The sequence below is a fragment of the Vombatus ursinus genome, unplaced genomic scaffold (genome assembly GCF_900497805.2).
Source record: "Vombatus ursinus unplaced genomic scaffold, bare-nosed wombat genome assembly UNPS02014820.1, whole genome shotgun sequence".
Classification (NCBI taxonomy): domain Eukaryota; kingdom Metazoa; phylum Chordata; class Mammalia; order Diprotodontia; family Vombatidae; genus Vombatus; species Vombatus ursinus.
This window is the reverse complement of record NW_020954598.1, coordinates 2,017,427-2,042,315: the sequence shown is the minus strand read 5'-3', so window position 1 is coordinate 2,042,315 and position 24,889 is coordinate 2,017,427. Positions and strand designations below refer to the sequence as shown.

Genomic DNA, 24,889 nt, shown 5'->3' with positions numbered 1-24,889 from the left:
GTCCCTCATTTCCACTTCCATCACTTCCTTCAGCTGTTATCACTCAGCACCCTTTCTTCCTTTGATATTTACTTCACCTGCCTTTATTACCCTTTCCAGATTGTGATTGCAATTATGTACCAGCCCCTAGGTCATCTTTCCTCTTTTTCCAAGGAATTCAGCCCCTGGTCCTCAGTACCTCCTCTGCCTTTGCCTTAGGTAATCACTGAATGGGTGTTGCCTCAGACAAACTGAAAGCTGGGAAAGACCCTAGCTTAAAAAGGCCAAGGTCCCGCATCTGGGGTCATTTCCAGTTGTCCTGACTTATGTCTTTCCACTGGACTCAGATGACTCTGGAGGAGAGAGTGAGGCTGTGACTTTGTGCAGTCATGCCTCACTTATAACTATTTCGATCACAAGTCAAGACATCACCCTCTTGATGTCACTGATCCTATTTGAGAATGAAGGACAAACAACAATGCATATTAACATCAGCTCAGATTTCTCAATTCTCATAATCCATAATCTGTACCTTAACCATCAGCCACCTTCGGGGATGGACATAATCTGTTAGTGTTCTGCCTCCATTATACAGAATTATGAAGTTCCTCCTTACCATGATCTCATGCCTTTCCATTTCTTCTTGTTTTTTTTTTTCACTCTTTCTGATCTTATTCTTTATCTGCACCTTGACCTCAGTCACTCCACCCCTCCTACCTCTTCCAGTTCATCACCCCTACTCTGGTCTTCCTTTCTATCCTTCCCGATCTTGAACCTGAAGTTGACCAGTTCCAACTATACACTGTCCTCTACTACTCAATCCTTGGTGCCTCATCCTATCACCTCTTATGTCCTTACAAACCCCAACCCCGGATTATTCCCACCATCTGTCATCTCTCTTCTAACACATATGCCCATGAATGACTGGAGGAAGTCCTATAATCATGCCAACTGGATCCACTACAGATTTATGCAATCTAATCTTAACTTGGCTCTCATAGCTGCATGGCAATCCTTTAATTCTCCTGTAGTTGCCTCTTTATCTCATTTTAAACAATTGTTCCAACTTAGTCCAACCACATGACCTCTTTCCTTCTCAGCAGAGAACCTTGCTTCTTATTTAATTAGAAAATAGAGGATATCTATCATAAGTTTCCTAATCTCCCTCATTCCTTACCTCACAGGTCCTCAACATCATCTCAAACTCCATTCCTTTGTTTCATTTTCTACAAAGAGGTATCTCTTCTGTTTTGGAGAAGGAAATGGCAAACCATTCCAGTATCCTTGCCAACAAAACTCCAAATGGGCTCACAAAGAGACCCCAAATGGGGTCACCTGACTGAAATGTCTGAACAACAACAAAATCTCTTCTGTTCAGCAAAGCCAAATCTTCTATTTGTCTCCTCAGTGCCACCCTTTCCTGTGTCCTCTGGAAGTTTGTCTCTAGAACTACACACTAGCCCCTTCTGTTCTTCTCTTTTCCTGATTTCTTCTCTCAGGTCTCTATCATCCTTAAAATACCTTCATTTGACCTTAACGTCCTTTCTCTATTCCACTTTGCTTTTTCAAAAGCTTTTTCCCCAAAATGTGTCTACCCTCCTCTCTGTCTTCCCTCCTCCTAATCACTTCTCAACATCTTGTACTCTGGCTTCTGACCCAATCACTCTCCTGAAACTGCTTCCTCTAAGATTACCAATTATTTCTTAATTGCCAAATCAAATGGCCTTTTTTCAGTCCCTCAGCTAACCTGACACTATTGTCTCTTGGTTCTCCTTTTACCTTATGACCACCCTCTTGGTCTCTTTTCTCATCATCTATGCTCTATTCCTTGATAACTTGTATTACCAAGGGTGCTGTCTTAGGTTCTCTTCTCTCTCTGCAGTCCCCCCCCCCTCCATTATCTTATCAGCTCCTATGGATTCAATTGTTATCTCTATCAAGAAGGTGCCGGTATCCACATATCTAGCCTTAATCTCTCTCTAGAGCTCTAGTCACAGATCACCAACTGTTGGTTGAACATCTCCAGCTATATGTCCCATAGGTATTTCAAATCCAACATTCTCAATATCTTACCCTTCTTTCCCTCCCCAACCATCTCCTCTTCCAAACTTTCTCATTTCTGCTGAGGTTAATATCATTTTTCAGTCCTCTAGTTTTGTAACCCAAACATCTGCTTCAACTTTTCCCCTCTTCCTCACCCTTTCCTCCCTTATAATCAATCAGTCACCAGGTCTTATTAATTCTGTCTCCACAACATCTCATGTATCTGCTCCCTTCTTTTCACTCATGTAACTGCTACCCTATTTCAGGACCTCATTGCCTCTTGCTTAGACTATTGCATTAATTTTCTAAATGGACTCCCTGTTTCCAGTTTCTTCTCTCTCCAATTCATACTCCATATAGCTACCAAAGTAAGTTTCCTAAACAAAAGGGTAGAACCACCTCTGGACTCACTCTCCCAATTTCCACTCACATTGGAAGCTTGGGTCCCCAGAGGATGACTTGCTTCTCAAGATTCTAGGAGTAAACCTGAGGGGTCAGGGTTTTTAGTACTGTCCCAGACAAGCCCCTATCCACTATGATCCCTGATATTATTCATCCAGTTGACATTAATTAGCTTTTATAAAATGATATTTATTAAGATGGTATAGCAAAACCAGTAGTTATAGAAACAGCCCCTCCCAGCCCCCACAAAGCAGGGATCATACTCTCCCCTTGAACACATACAAGGTCTCTGAGGAAAGTGGCCTAAACTTAAAATACAAATATAATCAGGTACATTCTAAAGAACATATGAGGCTGAAAGTACCTCTAAACTCTTGGGCGGGTCATTTTCTCCCTTTGTGCAGTGCTTTCGAAGTCTCCCTTGGGTGTATCTGTCAGTTTGGATTCAAGGATCACTGCTATGGCTGGCCCTTCTCTCTGTTCTATGTCTGGAGCTGCTGCCATCTTCAGGTGAACTTCCATTTGCAAGTATTCATTCTGTCAATAACCCCTGCTACCCTCAATAGTTTCTGAGGTGTGTAGGGGAAGCCTCTGGCAGAGAGGTCCTACCCATTCTTTTGTTTTCAAACTCATTTCTGGCTTGTGCCTTCTGAGTAATCAATTTCTGTGGATCTTCTATTGGCAGCTAAGTGGCACAGCGTCTATGGCACTGAGCCTGGAATCAGGAAGACTTGAGTTGAAATCCAGCCTCAGACACTCACTACTGTGAGACCCTGAACAAATCACTTAACCGCTGTTTGTTTCAGTTTCTTCGTTGGTAAAATGAGAATAGTAATAGGATCAAATGAGATAATCTTTGTAAAGCATTTAACATAGTGTTTGGAACATAGTAGGTACTATATAAATGCTAACTATTATTATTATCAGGGCAGCTAGGTGGCAGAGTGGATGGAGTGCAGGGCCTGGAGTCAAGAAGACTCATCTTTATGAGTTCAAGTCTGGCCTCAGACATTTACTAGCTGTGTGACCCTGGGCAAGTCACTTAACCCTGTTTGCCTCAGTTTCCTCATCTATAAAATGAACTAGAGAAGGAAATGGCAAACCACTCCAGTATCTTTGCTAAGACAACCCCAGATGGGTCATGAAGAGTCAGACATTACTGCAAAATGACTGAATGAAATTATTATTAACTACAGCCAACCAGACGATTCACCAACACATAACACTATCTTCACTATCCCTCACTCCTCCCCTCCCCTCCCCCCCTCCCCATTCACTCATTGTTAGACAGATTCATAAAGCCTTAACACTGGGTTGTACTGGAAGCAGGCTGGGAAATATCTATATCTATATCTATATCTGTATATACATATATATAATATATATTATATATATATATAAATCTGGGAATCCTGTATAGAGATGATAATTGAATCCATGGGAGCTGATGAGGTCACCAAGTGAAAGTATAGATCAAGAAGATGAGGTACCTTGATAGAGAGTTGGGGGATGCCCACGGTTGGTAGGTATGGCATAGATGAAGAATCAGCAAGGGAGACAGAATAAGTGGTTGGACAGATAGGAGCATATCACGAAAACCTAGAGGGCAAAGAGTATTTAGATGATCAATAGTATTAAATGCCACAAAGAATCCAAGTTTGACCAGATCATTCCCCTGCTCAGAAAGTTTCCTCAGCTCCCTATTTCCTCTAGGATACAATTCTTAGCTTGGCATTTAAATTGTTCTACATCCTGGCTCCTACCTACCTTCCCAGACTGCTTCTATACTCTTTTCCTTTCTGCACAGGAGGATAGTTGGTGAAAAAGCATGGAAATGAGAGATAGAGTCTTGGAGGTAAGGAACAACATGAAATCCAGCGTTTTTGGACCTTAAAGCACTTAGAGAGGATTGATGGGTCAGACTAAAATCAGTGAGCTGAGACCTGAACCCAAGTCCCCTGACACATGGTCAGGTGTTCTTTCATATACAATTTGCTTGTATCTCAGGCTATCAAAACTGGTGGGTTTGCAGCTCCTCAAATTCAGCATTCTATCCCAATTCCTTTTTTTAATCTATCTATGCCCAGAATGCACTCTCTTCTGATCTTTGCCTTCTCTGCATCCTAGAATACCAAATTTCCATCTCATACTATTTTTTTATTGGACCTGTAATTTCTTCAGGGTAGGGATCACCAGGGATTCAGAGGCAATTAATCCATAGCCCATTGTCTTAGAGACCTGCTCATGGTGAGACCACTAGTATGTGTCAGAGACAGGATGTGAACTCAGATCTACCTGATTTTAAAGCCAGTTCTCTATCTGCTACACCTGACTCCCTTTCCCTAGCCTCGAAGCTTCATCTGTCTGCTCTCTTCTATAGAAAGCCTTTTCTGACACTGCCCTACCACCACATTAGTCTTGCTCTCCAATAATCAGAAATTATCTATATTCTTCCATATTGTATCCTCCAATAGACTGTAAGCTTCTTGAAATCAGGGGCTCTATTTTGGTTTTGTCTTTGTAAGCCTAGCACCCAGCAATGTACCTTGAACACTGAAGTCCCTTAATAAATTTTGTTGGCTAAGATTGCATATTCTCCAGGTTCCATTGTTCAGATAGCTTTAATTCTCCCTTTTCTCTCCCTCACCTTCTACATTTTTGTCAAGTGCTGTTCATCTTCACATCTTTTCCCACATCCATTGCTTTCCTTCTATTCATTTCTACCACCCACAGACTCTCATCATCTGTTTAATGGGGAAAAAAACCCTTCTAACTGGTTTCTCTGACTCCATTTGCTACAGGCCACTCTGCACAAAGTGTCAGAATAATGTTTCTAAAGCCTAACTCTGATAATGTAACTTCCACACTCAAAATCCTTCAGAGCTCTCTCAATTGTTTCTAGGATAAAATTTGTCCAGTCTCACAGATTTCCATCTTTGGGAATGGAGGAGTGGGAGTCCTTTGAAATCTTCTGTAGGGTTTTTTATTTTTGTTTTTGCAATAGGATTTTAATACAAAATGGAATGACTAAATTTAACTATTTGAGCTGACTTAGCTAGCAAATAGGACTTTGGGGGAACACCTGATAAACATGGTAACATGCTCAAGGAGTGACAGAGTTTGCACAGAGATCATTTATAGATTTTTAACTACTCATCAGGAAAAAGGCCTTTAAACAGAGCTTGTGGGAAGCTAGGCTTCTTCTAGTTTATTTCCCTTTCCTCATATTTTCTGATGAGGTAATCAATCAATAAGAATTTATTGAAATTTTACTGGTGCCAGGTGCTGTGCTAGGTACTGAGGTTACGATGTTAAAATGAAACAGTCATTTTCAGGGTACTTTCATTCTATCCAAGAAGACAACAGGTACATTTCCTAGTATATACAAAATAAATACAATATAAATTTTTTGAGGGAGTTAAGACCCTAACAGCTTGAAGGTTCAGGAAAGATGTAGCTTTTAATCTAGCACCTGCCACTAAACTGCCATGTCATTTTGGGCAAATCATTTTACCTTTTTAAGCCTCAATTTCTTTTTTTTTTTTTTTCGGCAATTGGGGTTAAGTGACTTGCCCAGGGTCACACAGCTAGTAAGTGTCAAGTGTTTGGTCTGAGGCCGGATTTGAACTCAGGTCCTCCTGACTTCAGGGCCAGTGCTCTAACCACTGTGCCACCTAGCTGCCCCTCAATTTCTTTATCTTTAAAATGAAGGGATTAGAATAGATGATCTCCAAGGTCATAGGATCAAAGATGGAAGGGACCTTTTAAGGTAATTTTTTAGGCAGTAAATAGAAGAGGCAGGATTTGAACCCAAGTCTTTTGGCCCTATATCTATCATATTTTCCACTGTACTATGCTGCCCCCTTTCAGGGCTCACATTCTATGATCACTATCAGAGCTCATATTTCTTAAGGCTTAAGTTTTACAAATGTCTCCTCACAATGGCTCTGTGTGGTCGACAGTGAAAGTATTATCCCAATCTTACAGATGAAGAAACGGAGGATGTGGTTGATCTGCATGTAGTAAAATAGCTAGTTCAAGTCAGAGCCAGGATTAGAACTGAGGAGTCTTCACTACTCGTCCCAGTCTCCCTCACCTTCACAAACTTCAGCCAGAGACAGTGAATTTCTCCTCTCCTTCTACTTTCGTCTCTGGCGGGGCTGCCTCCCTGCACGTGCAACCTTAGAAGGCCTAGGACCGGAATTGCCCTCCACCTGTCTGTCCTCTTAGCAGGGACTTTTCCTTGACACAGGCGATGCACCGCTCCTTCACTCCCGCCAGGTGGCGCAGCGAATGCTAGCTAGTACGGCTACCCCGGGGCTCTATGACTTTGTCCTGTCCCAGCCTAACTCCCCTGTCCCAAACCCAGTCTCTCAGCCTACCCACTCTTCAGCTGTCCAGGGGCCCGAATTCAGCCTGACTCCACGACTGGTCGGTGCAGAACTGGCCAAGTCATTCTACTTAGCAGGCAACCCTCCTCAGGCGAATGGGGAAGCCCCCACCCCTATTTTGTACAGCGTTGCCTCCCTATCCCGGACAATGCGTGGAGCCAGGGTCCCCTATCCATGGCTACAGGCTAGTCCCGAAGCCCAGCGAACATGCGGGGCTGTGATTAGAGTGTGTGAGTGTGGGGGAGGAGTATGGCTACTGATTTATTTTTTAGCTTTTAAAAAAATATTATTTCCTTTTTTAGGAATAACACCAGGAGCGGAGTCCTGATTCCGGGCCCCACCCCCGTTATCACAGCAGTTCCCTCCCCGGCCCCCTGCGGGGCCACGAGCCTCAGGGCGGGGGCGGATAAAAGGTCGGGTGCGGCCGGGATGCTGAGCACCGTCCCCCAGGAACGAACGCCAGATCGGTGTAGTGCTCTCCGTGCCAAAGACGGCAGCTTTGGCCCGACGTGCGGGGAGGGGGCCGGCCGAGGCCAGAGTTGCTGGTGTCGCCTCCCGGTTCGGGCTAGCAGCCGGGCTGGCACGCTCTCACACCTAGTCCGGGGTCACAGGGCTCTCCAGTGTGGAGGGAGGGGACGGTAGGGGAGATAGCGAGTCAGCGAGTCTCGGGGAGCAGCCTGGGCGCGTCTGCGTGGCTACCTGGGCTCCAGACCCCAGCTCAGCGTCCAAAGCCCGGCCCTCTCTGCCAGGTGAGGTCCCCTCCAGCCCTGCACTGACAGCTGGGGCCGGCGGGCACCTGGGCGGACCTGGGGGCTCCGCCGTGGGGCTCCCAGAGCAGGAGTAGCTTGGGGTTAGGGCAGAAACCTCTGGCCCCCGAGGACCCTCTGGACCCTGGCTGGTTCCCGACCGACAGGGAGAGGTGGGGAAAGCCCGGGGTGCTGCAGCTCTCTGTGAAGAGGTAGCGCCTGGGCGCAGCGCGGATTGAGCCGGGGCATTTGGTTTGCGCCTACAGGCTAGAGGAGTGCGCGAGCTTGCGCGCGCGCGCGCTAGAAGATTGTATCCCCCTCCCCCTGGTCTCCCCCCGCCCCAGCTTTCCCTCTTCCCTCCCCCCCTCGAGGCCAGGACCCTTTGGTTGCCCTCCGCTGGGAAGGGGAGTCCAGAAAGCTACGGGATCGGAAGGCGGACCGTGCGGCCACGGCAGGTGATAGCGAGCGAGTTCTCACGCCCCCCCTCCTCCTCCCCTCCACACAGACACACACCCGCGTACACATACACACGCACACATACAGCCCTCCTCCTCTCCCGGCCCCCACCGTCTCTCCCCCACTCCCGCCCCCTTCTTTTTTTTTTTTTTTAGCAGCACCCTACCCCCACCCCACCCCCACCTTCCCGGAGAACACGCCCCGAGTATTTGGAGGAGAAGAGGCAGATAGTAGCAGTAGCATTGAACCTGAGGGGCTCCGGCTGTGCGCAGACCTGCCGCTCGCGGAGCGACCGGCAACAGACTAGGCGAGAAAGCCGGAATAAAAGAAAAGGAGAGTGAGGGGGGGAGAGCGACGGAGAGGCTGGGAGAAGGAGGGAGCCAGGGAGACAGACATCGAGAACCCGGGAGATCAGACAGACGCGCACGCATATACACACACACACACACACACACACACACACACACACACACACGCGGACCTTTAGCCAGCGAGCGCGGGAGAGAAGGCCAGTCTAGAGCCAGACGGACCGACGCCCCGAGACGACCCCCTGACCCCAGGCCCCCCCCACCCCCCGCACCCCGGAGACCCCAGGGCGGGATATGGTGATTGTCTCCACTGCCTCTCGGGATTTACAAAGACAGCTCCGCCTTCTCAGGGCTCCTGCTCCAGCTCCTGCCCTTAGCCCCCGGGGCCCCGTCCCCCGAGTCACCAGGGGGGGCTCAGCCCCGTCGGGGGCGACCCTGGCCCGAGACTGAGCCCCAAACCCCAGTCCCCTCCCCACCTAGTGCATGTGGAACTGAGCGCCGCCGGCCAGCGGGGAATATGAACCGGAAAGCAAGGCGCTGGATCTGCCCCATCTTCTTGAGCCTGGGCATCGTCTACATCAAAATTGGGTAAGGTACTTTGGAGGGCTGGGCAGGGCTGGAATGGGCGGGGGTGCACGGTCCAGGACGGGGCCCCGAGAGCGTGGGGATCCCAGCAATCGGGCTCCCTTAAGAGTTCTTTGTCCCTTCTCCAGCCCGCGCCAGCTCCTGCCTCCTTCGGAAAGTTTGCGGTGCAGACAAGGAGAGGGAGGTTGCAATAGGTAGACCTGGGGGCGGCAAACTTCCCTGTACAGGACTCTGGGCACTGGAGCTTGGAGCCTGGAGCGGTGGCGAAGAGAGCGGAGAACCAGACAGGAGAGGCGTAGGGATGGAGATCAACGCGCGCTCACGTCACCAGATCCACCTAGACCCACAGATACTGAGACACATACACACACAGAGACGCAGGGAGACACTCAGACACAAAGCGAGACGCAGAGTCCCCGGACACGCAGAGACACAGACATCCAGAGCCATTGACTCAGTCATACAAGGTACCCAGAGCACACTTGCACTCTAGCGAGCCAGCCAGCCACTGTTCACACACGATTCAAGCTCACCCACACAGGTAGTCACGCATACATCTCTCTCTCTCTCTCTCTCTCTCTCTCACTCACACACACACACACACACACACACACACATTCTCATATCAGACAGAGCTCACCCCAATCCTACACAGTTCGGAACCACCGCCTCCTCGAAGTCTCAGACTGTTTCACAGTCTAGCTAGCTATCCTCATTCCTAGACAGCCCACTTTTCTATCTATCTGGAAGAGGCAGACCCCAGGATCTGGGTGGGTCGGTGCGGTGCATCGGTCAGACCTGAGGAGTGGGTGCAAAGGTCCTCATTAGCCCTCTGTCTTCTGCCTGCGGGGTGCCCCCTTTATTGTACAGTGTATAAGTCTTCCCCCACCTCCCCAGCACCCATCACCCACGAACCAGAGACTTTCCAAACTAACCTCTCAGTCCCTGTGGGACCCCAGGACCCTGAGCAGGTGCTGTTCTGGACTCACTGGCTTCGAGCTGAGTATATTCCCCCTACTGCTCACTTTTTCCCTCATTCCCCCCCTTCCCCCCAGCACAGACCCCGGGCAGTGCAGCGCAGCTGGGGTGGGGGCAGGGGCAACTGGCAGACTAGGCCGCTGCCGTTTGTTTTTCCGATTCTTTTAAAAAATAACCTTATTGATTTATTTTTCCGCTCCCCCTCACCCCCCACCCCACCCCCCATCTCCAGTTTCTCCTTCACACAGGCCAGCCTATCGTCCTCATTTAGCAATCAGGAAGCAAGGGCAGTTTGAGGAATGGCCCATTGGCTCATTATCTTCCTTTTAAATTGAAATGGACGTTAAAAACAATCTCCCACCCTGCATTCATTGACCCTACTCCTTTCTTTCTGAGATCAGAGAAAAGGTGCTATTAGAGTCTGACCCAAACCTCCTGGCCACTGGAACCCCAGGCTGTACCTTGCTTAAGGGGCAGAGAATTGGAAGTGGGGTGGGTTCATTGAGAAGGGGAGGAGTTTTCCTGGAGTCTGTGTACCACTTACAGTGGGGAGCAGATTCAGCCTGCTTTCCCACTGTCTGGTGCCATTGTGGAAAGGGCACTGGATCCAATGAAAATCAGGAGACTTGTGTTCTAATTGTGTCTCTGACTGCTTACTAGCTTATTGACCCAGGGCAAGTCACTGGACTCCTCTCTGGGTCTCAGGTTCTTATCTGATTCTCAAATCTAGAGCTGGGACCTTACAGCTTTTCTAGTCCAAACCCCTCATTTTCATAAGAGAACACTGAGGCACAGAGAGGTTAGGGGATTTGCCTACAATTACCCAGCTGGTAAGGACCAGAGATAGAATTTGAACCTAGGTTCTCTGATTTCAGATTGGCTCTTTTTCTACTTCATGCAAAATGAGGGGATTGTACTAGATTTCTCTTACAACTGTAAGGTGCTCAGTTCTTTTTGGAAATGTATGGCTTCCTTTTGTACTATCATTACTATCTTACTTTTATAACTGAGCTAAGTCATGTGTTAACTTATTATAGGAGTCCTAGCCTTTTTCCTTAAGAACATTTTTTAATTGTATACTGTGTTGTTGATGTAGAAATCCCCCAGTGATACAGTTGGTGTCTAAACTTTCTCTTCTGAATTCTGGTCAAAATGCCATTAGAGAGTCATGGCATGTGAGCTAGAGTTTGAAGGGAACTCAAAGATGATTCCAGAGCTGGGGCATTTGTGACCTTGAGGCCACATGTGACCCTCTAGGTCCTCAAGTGTAGCCCTTTGACTGAATCCAAACTTCGTTGGATTTGTTCTGTGAAGTTTGGATTCAGTCAAAGGGCTGACCTTGAGGACCTAGAGGGCCACATGTGGCCTCAAGGCCACAGGTGCCCCAACTCTGATAGACCAACCTTTTCTTTTTACAGATGAAGAAACTGAGCCCAGAGAGGTTAAGTGTCTTACACAGAGTCACATGACTCTTCAGTGTCACAACGTCCTGTTTTCCAATTCATAGTTTCCATTATTATTTTCTTTCCTTGACTGAGACAACTTTGGTTCATACTAATAATAGTTATATGCTTATTGGCTACTACTTTACATACTCTACCCATTCCTTAGGTTGTTATTGCAAGTACATCCAATTTTAAGCAAATTCATTGTATAAAAATTCAAATTTACAAGTCTTAGAATTGAAGGGAGTGATTTTTAAATTGTAATTGATGTCCTCAAATACATTTAAAAATGATGCCATTTAGAAAAAAGTAACCTACATGATTTATAGAAACACATTTATTGTACAAATCAAGGTTTACCTGTATTGCCATTCCTTTACAACTAATGCATGATTGTTTTATTGTTCTTGTATATATTGTCAATATCAGTTTTGTAACCATTCTAGAATCATTCTTTAAAGCTTCAGGTTCAGAGAACAGACTATTTTGAGTTGTTATTCTCTTGAACTAGGCACTTGAAATGAGTGAGGGAGATATTTGGCTGAGATAAGGTTGTAGCCTCTGTTGTTAAAAAAGAAAGCTTGGAGTCAGTGTCTGCCCCAGAGGGTGGGCCAGGTTTGACCCTGACCCCACAAACTGCTCCCTGCCTTGATGACCAGTCTGTCTCTCTCTTCCTTTGCAGGGGTTTCTCCTCTGTGGTGGCTCTTGGGGCCAGCATCATCTGTAACAAGATCCCAGGACTAGCTCCCAGACAGAGGGCAATCTGTCAGAGCCGACCTGACGCTATCATCGTGATCGGAGAAGGGTCTCAAATGGGAATCAATGAGTGTCAGTTTCAGTTCCGAAATGGTCGTTGGAACTGCTCAGCCCTGGGAGAGCGGACAGTCTTTGGGAAAGAGCTGAAAGTGGGTATGTTACCTCTTCCTTATTTACTGCAGAACTAGAAAGAATCTCAGGGCCACCAAACAGTGGCAGGTAGTCCTTTGAGCCTTATTCATTTGTGGACTGCTGATTACCTTGTAAGCTCCCTTTATCTTATCCATTCCGTCTGCTTCCTTCATGCCCTGTAGAAATGAAACTTTGAAAATTTATTCATCATTTGTTTCAGTCTTGTGTGTGACTCTTCATGATCCCATTTGGGGTTTTCTTGGCAAAGATACTGGTTTGCCATTTCCTTCTCTGGCTCATTTTACAGATGAGGAAACGGAGGCAAACAAGGTTAAGTGACTTGCCTGGGGTCACACAGCTAGTAAGTATCTGAGGCCAGATTTGAACTCAGAGAGATGAGTCTTCCTGACTCCAGGCCCAGAACTCTGTCTACTTTGTCACCAAGATACCCTTATTTTTGAAAATACTACCCTTCTTTAAAGGGTCCTAGATTCACCTGTCTCCCACCCTTTAATGGAGAGAACTCCATCTCTCTCTCTCTCTCTCTCTCTCTCTCTCTCTCTCTCTCTCTCTCTTTCTCTCTCTCTCTCTCTTTCTCTCTCTCTTTCTCTCTTTCTCTTTCACACACACACACACACACCCACCCACCCACACACCACATACACACACACACACACACACACACACACACACACACACTGTTCAGATACTTGTTTCTTCGGAAGTCAATGAAAAGTAGGGGATAAAGTAATACACAGTTGATGCCAATATTTATCCAAATGCCAGACTGAGAGAAGTAACCAGTCCATGTGGATTTAATGTGGCCTCTTCTCTTTGGCTGAGCTAAGGGAGGCAGAGAGTTGTACTAGGTTGTTGTATGATTTTGATCCCAACCCCCTGTCAAGGAGGTAGTTTTCTTTCTTTTTGCCCTCGTAATCCAGATGGACTGCTTATGATAATCACGTACCACAGAAACACAGTTTCTCAAATAACCACTCAAATACCAGTACTTTACTTGGGATATCACCTAATACTTCCAAAATTTCTTTCACCCCTCTTATCTTACTGGATCCTCACAACCACCTTAGACAGGGCAGGGATTATTATTCATCTTACAGATGGGGAAACTGAGGTTCTGAGAAGTTAAGGAACCTGTGGCCAAGGTCAGACAGTTAGTAGCAATTCTGGGACTGGAATTAAAGGTTCCTTTTACTCTAGTGCTCTCCCACCTGACACTTTAGAGTCCCTTGTTGCATTTTTTCTATTTCTATCTTTTTTTTGTGGAAGTCGATGGACTGTTTGGAGGAGTTGTTGTTTGTTCTTATATCAGAGGCCATGATTTCTGGAGCAGAAATACTCTCAGGCCAAAGGGGAAAACCATCAGAGTTGAGAGTAATATTAGAAATATGGCATGCAAGTGATTATCGTCAATGGTGATAATCACCTTGGTGACTGTACTGTCTTGGTCTACTACTTGGTAACTTCTTGTCTCTATGGCCCCAGATAGAAAACCTTTTCTTAGGGCCACTTCCTGGAGGGAACACAAACATGAGACACATGGCCCCTTGGGCATCAAATAGAGCCGCCCCCTTAGAAAGTTGTGGGTAGTTTACACATGAAGAAAGGAAGGGCACTCACTGTGATCACATTGCCTTTCTATGCTAGAGAGGATTCCTAACTCTTAGTAGTGGTGATATTGCAACATATCTCACTTGGCTACAACAGAATGACACTGGCAATCTGCATTTCGCCCGTGGTCTTCTGCCCCTGACATCCTTAATTAAATATCTTGCAGTTAATCACTTCTCTGGCTTGAGATGGATTCTAGGTTTCATTCCTTGGAATCAGTCCTTGCTGGTTGCTTCCACTTTGACCTTCTCTTTAGTGGAGTCAGAGAGCCTCGGGTGCCTGCCCCTTGGTGTTTGGAGGAGGATGAAGAGGGGTGGTTCTTGCTCCATCAGAGGTCTTCTTGGATAAGGAGTGAGATTAAGAGGTAAGAAGTAGAGGGTGTGACCTTTGCGAAATGGAAGCCTGTTGGAGGTAAAGTGGCTCAGTAGAAAGTCATACAGAAATAGGTGAAAAGAAACAGCAAAGAAGGTGTTAAGAAGCAGATGCAGAGGGCAGGAGAATGGTCTGTGGAGGCATGCAGAGCAGGCTTAGGGAATATAGGAATCTCCTAGAAGGAACTTCAGGGATCAGGCAGCTCAACCCCTGCCTGAAATATAAATCCTGACTTTTTGACATTCCCAAGGTCAATCAGCCACTTTCTTGAACACTGTAAGGGACAGAAAGCTCATTACCTCCAGAAGTGGGGCATTCCATTATTGAACAGAACTTCTATCCTACTGTAAATTGAGCACATTGGTGCAGTTCTGTCCTCTGAGGTTACACAGACTGGTCTAATTCCTCTTCAAAGGGCAGGTGGATTTTAAAGATGTTTCCTCTAGGACTTTTCCAGGTTAAGCACCCCTGGTTCCTCCAGTTGTTCATGTGACGTGATTTCAGTTCCTTTAGTCATCTTGGTTGCCCTCAGTTGGCTGAGAATGGGTAACTTGTAGCCATCACTGCTGGCTTTCTCTCAGGCACAAGTATTTCTCTTATACTTTGCTCTCTGTTTTCTCTGCTTCCTTTCTGAATTTTCCCCTTCTTTTTATCCTTCTTCTTTATCCTTCTTCTTTACCTATGCCTTAGGATGGCTAATAGTAGAGTCAATGTGGTGTTGCAGGTAGAATGCTGGACCTGGAGTCAGGAAGATCTGGGTTCAAATTCTACCTTTTACATTTACTAGTTATATAATGCTCAGCAAATCATTTAACCTTTCTAGGCCTCAGTTTCCTCATCTGTAAAATGAAAAAGTTGGATTAGCGGTCTGTTTATAAGGTCTTTTCTAGCTCTAAATCTATGAACCTATGAGTGTGTGGTTCCTGATACAGTGTGAGCTCTTTGAGGGCAGGGATTGTTTCATTTTTTTTTCAGTCTTTGTGTCTTAGGCACTTCACCTACTGTGTCTGGCACATAGAAGTCACTTAATAAATGATTGTTGATTGACTGTTTGATATCTTGTGTAGCTCTAGAGGCTATGACATGTTATCCTATAATGAGAGAATCAACCTTGAGCAGAAAGAAAACTTAAGAAAGGACTTAACCTTGGAAATAGGATCAGAGGATCACAGATTTTTGAGCTGGAAGGGACTTTAGAGGTTGTTGAGTCCAATCTCCTCCTTTTACAGAAAAGGAAACTAAGGCCCAGAGTGTATAAGGACTTAACATGATATTATGTTTTGAGGCAGAATTTGAACCTCTTGACTAAATCCAGCACCCTTTTCACTATATTACAGTACCTCTCAGGGGGAAAAAATTATGCAAAGACAATTCCATGACTCAGTTTACTGTTTCCAAGTTAGTGAGATTCTGGAAAGGTAGGTTCCTCCCGTGGTGATGAAGAATGGGACTGAAGAACGAGAAGAGAAGGGGAAGAAGAGCTATTTTCCTTCTGCCGTGTAGTCTGTAACTCAAGGTGAGACACAAAATCCCTTGAGGAGATATCTCAGTGAGAGGTGAAGCCTGGACTGGGCAAAGGAAGCAGTCTGAGACTTGGAGACTAATACAAGGTAGTCAATCCAAGGAACTCTCCCCATAGAGGGAAAAGGTCAGTGAGTGGCCTATGCTAGGGCTAGGCGAGGGGGTGAAGCAATTACTGGACAGGGAACCAAAGCTAAGGGTGAAGCAGCCTTTGAAAGAGATGCTAAGGAAGCTGTCAAGGAGGCCAGAAGAATTCTTGGAGAAAATAAGTCAGTATATTTTATGAAAAGCTAACAACTGCTAGCTATGTCAATAGTGGTACTAGGAGCCAGCCTGAGTTTACTAAGAATAAGCCATGCCTAAATTAATTCACGTATTGTAATTTGGCCTCTGGCTCTAGCACTGAAGAGGTAGTGTGGTATAGTAGAAAGAGTACTGTTGAAGGATCTGCCTTCAAATACTAGCTTTGATCATTTTCATCAGAGTCATCTTCACCAAATAACTTAACCTCTCTAGATCTCAGTTTCTTCACCTGTAAAAATGAGGTGAGTGTATTAGTGGGCCTCTGAGGTCCCTTCTAGCTCGAAATCTATGGTTCTATCATCCTAAGACCACTTCTTTTGAAACAGTTCTCTTCATGCCACTGTCTAGCTATGCACCCTTGGGCAAGTTGCTTAACCACTCTTGGCCTTAGTCTTCTTATCTTTAAAATGTGGATAATAATAGTACTTTCCTCACAGAATTGTGTGAAGGGGGATTTAAAACTCTTTGCAAACCTCAAAGTGATACATAAAAATGAGCTGTTAATAATTGCTAAATCTTATTTGGCCTTTTCTCATCTGTCTTGACCTGTTTGCAGGTTGGGCACTTTTGATAACTCCTCCCTCATAGATACTCTTTTCTCTTCTGGCTTTCTTGACACTGTTCTCTCCCAATATTCTCCCTGTCTGCCCATTTGGTCTCCTTTGTTAGATCATCATGTATGACCTGCTCCCAATGAAACATGTGACCTGAGATTCTGTCCTGGATTCTGTCCTGGGCTCACCTAAGGTTCAGCTTAGATGTCCTCCACTCCAAGACACATTTTATCATCTTCCTACTTGTTAATAATTGCCCCTTCTTCAGATGTTATGTATTTATTGATTTACAAATCATATCCCCCCCAGGGGAATATAAGCATCTTGAGGTTAGGGGCTGTTTCTTAGTTCCCAGCATCTAGGATTGCACCTTGGGATTAGTATATGTTTAACAAATGCCCATTAGATTGAATTGACTTTGTTGGTAGGTTTACTAGATTGGTAGATCAGGGCAATGCTCTAGATGTAGTTACCCTGAGATTTCAGCAAAGCATTTGGTAGAATCTCTCAGTATGTTCCTGTGGACCAGATGGAAAGATGTCAGCTGCCTGAAAGGAGCCAGGTAACATGGTGGATTGGAGTCAGGAAAACCTGAGCAAAATACATTTCCATTTTAGCCATATTGCCAAAAAAAAGGTGAGAAAATTATACCTCATTTTGTACTCAGGCTTCAACAATTCTCTCTATGGAGGTGATTAGCATTTTTTTCATCATGAGTCCTTTAGAATTATCTTGGATCATTGTATCCAAGTCTCTCACAATTGCTCATTGTTACAATGTTGCTTACTGTACACAATGATCTTCTGGTTCTTCTCATTTCACTTTGCATCAATTCATCTGAGTCTTACCACGGTTTTTTTTTTCTGAAACCATCCCCTCATCATTTTTTTATAGCACAATAGTACTCCATCATAATGATATACCACAACTTGTTCAGCCATTCCCCAATTGATAAGCATCCCCTCAATTTTCAATTCTTTGTTACCACAAAGAGTTGCTACAAATATTTTTGTGCATATAGGGCTTTTTCTTTTTTCTTTGATCTCTTTGGGGTACAGACCTATTAGTGGTATTGCTGAGTGAAAAGGGTATGCACAATTTTATAGTCCTTTGGGTATAGTTCCAAATTATCCTTCAGAATGGTTGGACCAGTTCACAACTCCCCCAACAGTGCATTAGCATACCTATTTTCTCTCATCCCCTCCAGCATTTGTCATTTCTGATAGGTGTGAGGTGGCACCTCAGAGCTGTTTTGATTTGCATTTCTCTATCAATAGTGATTTAGAGCATTTTTTCATAAGACTATAGATAGCTTTGATTTCTTCTTCTGAAATCTGCCTGTTCATATCCTTTGACTATTTATTAATTTGGGAATGCCTCTTATTTTTATAAAATTGAATCCGTGCTTTTTCAACACTCCCATCCTGCCTTCTCTCCCCTCTTCCCAGAAGAAATGTTCCTCAGATATGAAGATAACATAAGCCAGGAAAGAGTGCTTATATGTGGAACTACCAGAGTTAGGACTCAAACAAGTCTTGAGAACACCTGGAACAAGAGGTTAAACCTCAATAATTTGGTCTCAAACTATGATTTCATCAGTATGAGGAACTCCCAGTAGGGAAGCTCCTTCACTGATACAGATTAGCCACTGTTTTATAACAGTCTCCATAGAAGCCTGGGGCCCCTTGTCCATAGTCATACAGATTGTGACTCAGATTGGAACCCTAGTCCTAAGGCAGGACTGGAACCTGGGTCTTCCTGACTCTAATTCTAGCCCTCCGTCTCCAGTGCCACACTGCTTTTCACCAATGAGTCAAAATCAAATTAGGATGACTATTCTGCATGTAAGTTAAACAAATCAACCGCAAAAGTATAGGATGTATGAGCCTTGGCTTTGCAGCAGTTCATATGAAAAAAGACAACAGGTTTTAATTGTCTGAAAGCTCAGTATGAGTCAACAGTGTGATGTGGCTGCCAACAGAGCTAATGCAATCTGAAGTCATCCTGAGAGATGTGTGGCGTCCAGAAGAAGGTCAGACCACATCTGGAGTATTTTGGGTGCCCTATTTTAAGAGGGGTATTTATAAGCTGGACATCTTCCACAGGTGTAAAGCAGGGTGGTGGGAGGTTGAGAAAGCAGACCATCTGAGGAAGAGGCAGAGAAGCCCACGATGGAGGCTTTGCCTGGCAAAGTGAAGTCTTAAATGGGGCTGGGGGCGTGGCAGGATTAGGATTGAGTTCTCAGACATCAGTAGGGCCTGTGGAAGAGAGTTTCAATTTCTTTCATGTGGCTTCAAAGGACATACCTAGTAGCAATGGGGGGGGGGAGGGGAAGTTAGTAGGAGACAAATTTTGGCTTACTTTCTAACAAAATGGGGGAAGGAAGAAATTGTGATACTGTGGGAAAAACACTGAATTTGCAATCGGGGGACTGGGTTTCTTTCCTCAGCTATATTTGGAGTCAGAGCATGTTTACCACCCGTGTGACCTTGGACATGTTCCTTAACCTCTCTGAGACTCACTGTCCTCTTCTGTAAAACGAGGCAGTTGGGCTACATGGCCTTTCAACTCTAGTGTTTTTTTTTTCTCCCAACTTTCAACTCTATATCTAGGTTCCTGTGCTCAAGAAGAGCTTTCCAATAAGGGAATGGGCTGCTTTGGGAAGAAGAAAGGAGGAGTTTGCTTGGGCAATTCAGGCAAGAGAAATAGATGATTACCTTGTCAGGGCTAATTAGGAAGGATTTCTAAGCTGTGTAGAGGATTGGGAGATGGATAGAGCACTGGATTGATAGATTCTGTATACTACTCAGACACTGACTAGCTGGGTGACCCTAAGCAAGTCATATAACCTCCGTTTGCCTTAGTTTCCTCATCTGTAAAATGAGGTCCCTTGCAGTTCCAAATTTATGATCTTATATGACCTCTGAGGTCCATTCTGACTCTGATTCTGTGTTCTGTGATTTCATGGTAAACTTTAAGTAAAGAGAATTCAGAAGGGCCAGTAATAGCTAGCCTTTATATAGTGCTTTAAGGTTTGCAAAGCACTTTGCGTATGCTACCTCGCTTGACCCTATAAGACTTTATCTCCATTTGATAGATGAGAAAACTGAGGCTGAGAGACATTAAGTGACTTACCCAGAGGCACACAGCTACTAAGTGTCTGAGTCAGGATTTGAACTCTGGTCTTCCTAACTCTAACTCCAATACTTTATCCACTGTCTTACCTAGCTGCCAATGAAATGCCAGAGATGGCAAAAGACCCAGAACCAGATCTAAATGGAAAGGAATCCCTGGAAAGAATAGTATTTATGGGATGTACATTCCTGCATTCATGGGAGTTAGCCTCCCAAGGAGGTAGGAGGCAGGCCAGGTGGGAGGAGGGCCGTAGGAGTTTTAGAAGGTCAGTGCTGGTCACCCAAGGCTTGAAGGAGTTTGTTTCCTATGTTTTGCATTTTGGACTAGTGGTCCCTCCCCCAAGCTGTAATCTATAGGGCCCTTTGAAGAAGCAGAGAAAATCCCGGGTAGGTGAGATGTCAGGGGGAAGGTTGGGCTACAATGGACATGCATTGTCTAAATTCAGGACCCTTCAGACAGGACCTCAGCCTTTGAGATCTCCCCCAGTAACAGCCTCCCTGAGGTCTGGGAAACCAAGCTCTTACTCTCTGTAATCCTGGTCAGCTTGTGTTTTCTCTCTCATCCTAACCCCCCTAAGGCTTGGAACAGAGAGCAAAAGCAGCTCAGAATCCCTCCCAAGATGTGGTTAAGCTGCTGTTTTTCCCTGTTCTGTGATCAGTGATTCCTTATTTACTGTAAATTAAAAATAAATTTGCCTAAGTAATCCTCCAAGTATACCCAGCAGCTTAAAAAGAAAAGCTGTCAAATTGGCTTGACCTTGAACTTGGGGCTTCCCAGGGCTTCTGAGGTCTTTGCAGTGAAGGGCTTCCTTGGGCGCCATTCAAATTGGAGACTTAGGGAAAAAAAATGGAATCAGTCACTCAATCAACAGATATTCAGTGAGTGTCTCTTATGGTCAAGACTCTGCTAGGATATATTATGGGATATGAAGAATTATGAGATGAGGTCCTGCCCTAGATTAGCTCCCACTCTCGCTAGGAGGATACAGTATATGGGCAAGGCTGTATACAGGAGTGTTATGGTAGATAGTAGGTCCTGTGAAGGGCAGGCAAGGCTTTAAAGGATGTGTGGAAGTGATCTTACTGGTAGATGAATTCTGACCTCATAGCACTTTGTTTGGTAACCCTTTAATGCACTTGTCTTGTATTATAATGTATTATGTATCTATGTTTGTGCCTTACTCTCTACTAGATTGTAAGTTCCTTGAGGGCAGATGATCTAGACTTTGTGGTTCCTACAGTTCATAGTTCAGTGCAATAGGTGCCTAATACTTATTTTTTGTTTTTGTTTTTAAGAAATGGCATGATCAGAAGGAGGTGGGAAGACACCGGGCATGTTCAGGTCATAGTAAGGTCAGTTTGCCTGGAGGGTGGCTTCTTGTAGGGTAGTGGGAAAAGAAGCTGGAAATGACAGAGAGTTAGATCAGACCATGGAAATCCTTGAATGCTATCCTAAGGACCTAGAACCTTACCTTATAGAGCGTGTGGAAACCCTGTAGGCTTTGAAGCAAGGGAATGATCTAAGGGATAGAGGCATTTCAGGAAGATTATTGTCTCTGGCAACAAGGGAAGGGAAGGAATGAAGGCCAGATAAACTGGAGATAAGAGGCCCAGAGTCAGGAGGGAGGCTTTGTGATTGTCCACATAGGAGGTGATAAGGGCCTGAACCAGTGTGGTAAGAGTTTCTTGGTGAACCTACAGAGGAGAATGTTATGATGCGTCATGATCAAAGAGGGCTCTCTCTTGACATGATAGTGACTCCCTTCCTCTTGGCAGGGGATTAGTTTCTGGAGACCCGGGTCTGGAGGGTTGGGGGAGGGTTGTCAGTTGGGCAGGTGGCAAGATTCTGGAACACAGCAGGCCCTGCTTTGCTGGTAGATACTGGATGGGATGATGTCAGTTAGATGGCACAGGACATACTGCCCATCTTCTCACAGCCATAGGAAAGGAATAGGATAGACTGGAACTGAGCAGGGACTTTCAGTGAGCTTTCCCTAGTAATGAAGATTAAAAAGAAAAAATTCAGCAAAATCGATGGACACGTTGGCCACACCCATAGTCCCCACCTCTCCAAAAGGAAAGGAGGGAGGTACATTGTTTTCTGCTCTTCTCTGGGGCCATGTTTGTTCATTGAGTGAGTTTCTTTTGCCAATCCAATTTAAGTTCAACCCAACAGACGTTTATTTAATGCCTACTATGTGTAAGGTATTGTGCCAGTTTGGGGATACAAAACCAAAAACATAGAGGCTCTACCCGCCAGGAACTTAAACTGTTGGCTGATTTTATTCACTCCATGTTTCTGATTTTCCCAAATTCTGGGGTTCTCAACCTATTTGGAACCAGCAACCTTGTAATTCTAAGTACTGGCTACAGTAATGTTGGTGATGATGTCCTGCCCATGATTAGGAGGACGTGAAATTGGAGTTTTTTTCCACTAGTGGGATCTGTTGTTCTAAGTCACAATAATCACGACAGCCCAGGTTCCTCTAGCACTTTGACATTTACAAAATACTTTCCTTATAACAACCCTATGAGGAATTTGATACAGATATTTTTATCCTCATTTTACAAATGGGGAAACTGAGCCAGAGAGAGGTTAAGTGACTTTTCCAGGATCACATGAATAGATAGACAAAGCAGTGATTAAATGCTTATTGTGTGCCAGGTACTGTGGCAAATACTAATAGCAGGTATTCCAAGTGTGTGCCCTCAACGAACTTCCATTCTAATAAGGGAAGCCATCACATAAAGGCGAGCAGCGAAGGGGTTCTTTTACGTGCATAGTGGCTTGGCTGGGGATGTCCAGGAAGTGCTGCAGCGGTCTGAAATGGAGCAAGATAAGGGCCAAAGCAGGTCTATCAAAGCCGAGGGTGGCTCCCTGTTGGCAGAATCCATTTTCCTGTGAGAAGGGAGTGGATGTGATGGCCCAAATGGAGTTGAGTGAAAATAGCCTGTCTGGAGATGTCCAGGATGTGGACAACTACTCAGTGTCAGAGCCCAGATTTGAACTCAAGTCTTCTGACTCTAAGATCAGTGGTATCCAGTGGAATATCTTTCAGGGCAGGGACTTTTTCAATTTTGCTCTTGTTGCGTCATTACTTAAGAGTAGGCACTTACTTTAAATTTTGTTTGTTCAACAGGATTGTTTGTTGAATTATCCACATTCTCTTACCTATTCCTTCTTATAGGACCATAGATTTTTAAGAACTGAAAGAGACTTTGGAGCCATTTGTCTAGCTCCCTCACTTCACAGATGAAAAAACTGAGGCTCATTGAATGTCAAAGCCACATGTGTAGAACTCAAGCCTTCTGTCTTCAAATTCGGTAGAGCACATTGCCTCAGAAGCCTGGCAGTGGAGGGAAAACCCAAACAAACGAAATCACAGATCCTTGAATTATTAAAGAAATACTGGAAGATTACTAGAACCAGACACTTAACATTCAGAGGACAAAGCTGATCATGTACTCCAACCCCCTTCCCAGTGGATGCCTCCAGTCTACAACATCACCAACAGATAGCCACAGAGTCTTTGCTTGTAGTAATAATAGTTGACATTTATATCGCACTTTAAGGATTAAAAAGTGCTTTACATAACTCATCTTGTCGACATGTGTTTTTGAGGTGACTTTAGGAGGGCTCGGCCAGCTCTAGTCAGGAATAGCCATAGCCAAGATATTTGACTTGGAGTCAAGAATGGAACTTTCAGACTTGGCCTCGTCTATGTTGGTGTTCTTCTTCTGGAGAACGAAGGGGAGGACAAACAAAAAAGAACTGAGAGGGCCATGGTGGTTGTTAGTTTTTATATTGCTCAGGTCATATGATTTAGAGCTAGAAAGGAGCTTAAAGGTTGTCTTGTCCAACTCTCTCATTTTACGGATGAAGAAACTGAGGCCCAAAGAGATAAGTGACACTTTTGGTTTTGCTTTCTCCAGTTCCCATTATTTTATGTGTCTTTCTAACTTTTTTCATGAACTTCATGTCTATCACATTTTATTGGTACTCTCTTTTGTTGATAAGTTTGTGATTTTGTTGGTATAGGAACTCGGTCTTCTTGATACCTAACCCTTCTCTGACCTGGTTGATAGTCTTCAAGACTTGCTATGGTCTAAAATTTTATCATCCTACAGCCAACTCATTGCTCAAATTGATATACCATCATTTATTCATCCAGCCACTAATGGTAGGGCATATTTAGTTTATTTTCCATTTCTTTGGGATTGTAAACAATATCACTATCTTTAAGCATATGCTGTCATCCCCCCCTTCCATTTATGATGTCTCTTCAGGTACATAACTAATAATAGAATCATAGGGTCAAAGAGACTATTTTTTTCCCTATCTCTTTGTGTATGGCAGATTGCTCTTCCAAAAAGTTTTGAGCAATATCCAGTATATGAGTGGTTCTTCTGCCATGTCCACTTTTGGATCTGGCTGTGTACCTATAAAGTTCTGTTGCCTTTGATAGCTTTATTTTGATCAGGATATAGTCAAACATCCACATTTTGTTTCCTCTTCTGCTAAGCGCTGTATGTATCACCTTAGATATATCTTTTCCCATCTCTTTGTATTGTTTATGTTTGTCATTTTTATGGGGCTATTTCCACTATATTCATAGACCATGGAGCCATTACTTCCTACTATAATATACCATTCAGTTATTGTCATTGCATATGTGGGTTGTTGCCAGTTTTTTTCCCTGTTCTAAAGAAGGCAGTTAAGAATATTTTTGCATGGATAGGCCCTTCTCGCCTCCCTTTTAATGATAGCTTTGGGATATAATCTTCTGCAGGTACATAGCTGAAAACAGCCAAAAAGATTGACTAACTTGATAAGGTAGCAGGTTGGCTCCAGCACATATCGTCCCCGACTTGGGACAAGAGATAGATTTCTTTCCAAGTTAGTCGACGTTTGTCATAGGCTATCACATCAAGGGGGTGACCAATGACAAGTCATAAGGATGAGTCACACATTCCTAGAGAGACTTGGCAAAGTTGGTTCTGCCTCTGAGATCTCTTCCTCTCCTTGGCAGGGTCCTTTCAGCCTCTGATTAGAATGTTAAATAATCAATGGGTTCATGAAATTGAATTAAACTCACAGAAATAGAGTTGGGAAATGGTTCGAGGTGACAGAGGTTGGGAGGGTTTATAGATTTGC

The 24,889-nt window shown here is 44.7% G+C and overlaps 1 protein-coding gene across 1 annotated transcript in view; it reads left to right on the top strand.

Annotated features, from left to right (window-relative positions):
* Positions 1-8,681: 8,681 nt before the first annotated feature.
* WNT7A (Wnt family member 7A) overlaps positions 8,682-24,889 on the top strand; it is an 82,962-nt gene continuing 66,754 nt past the window's right edge. The window contains exons 1-2 of the mRNA XM_027836852.1: positions 8,682-8,913; positions 12,016-12,242. Of these exons, the coding sequence (XP_027692653.1) occupies positions 8,843-8,913; positions 12,016-12,242 (298 nt within the window). The 5' untranslated portion in view covers positions 8,682-8,842. The remainder of the gene's footprint in view (positions 8,914-12,015; positions 12,243-24,889) is intronic.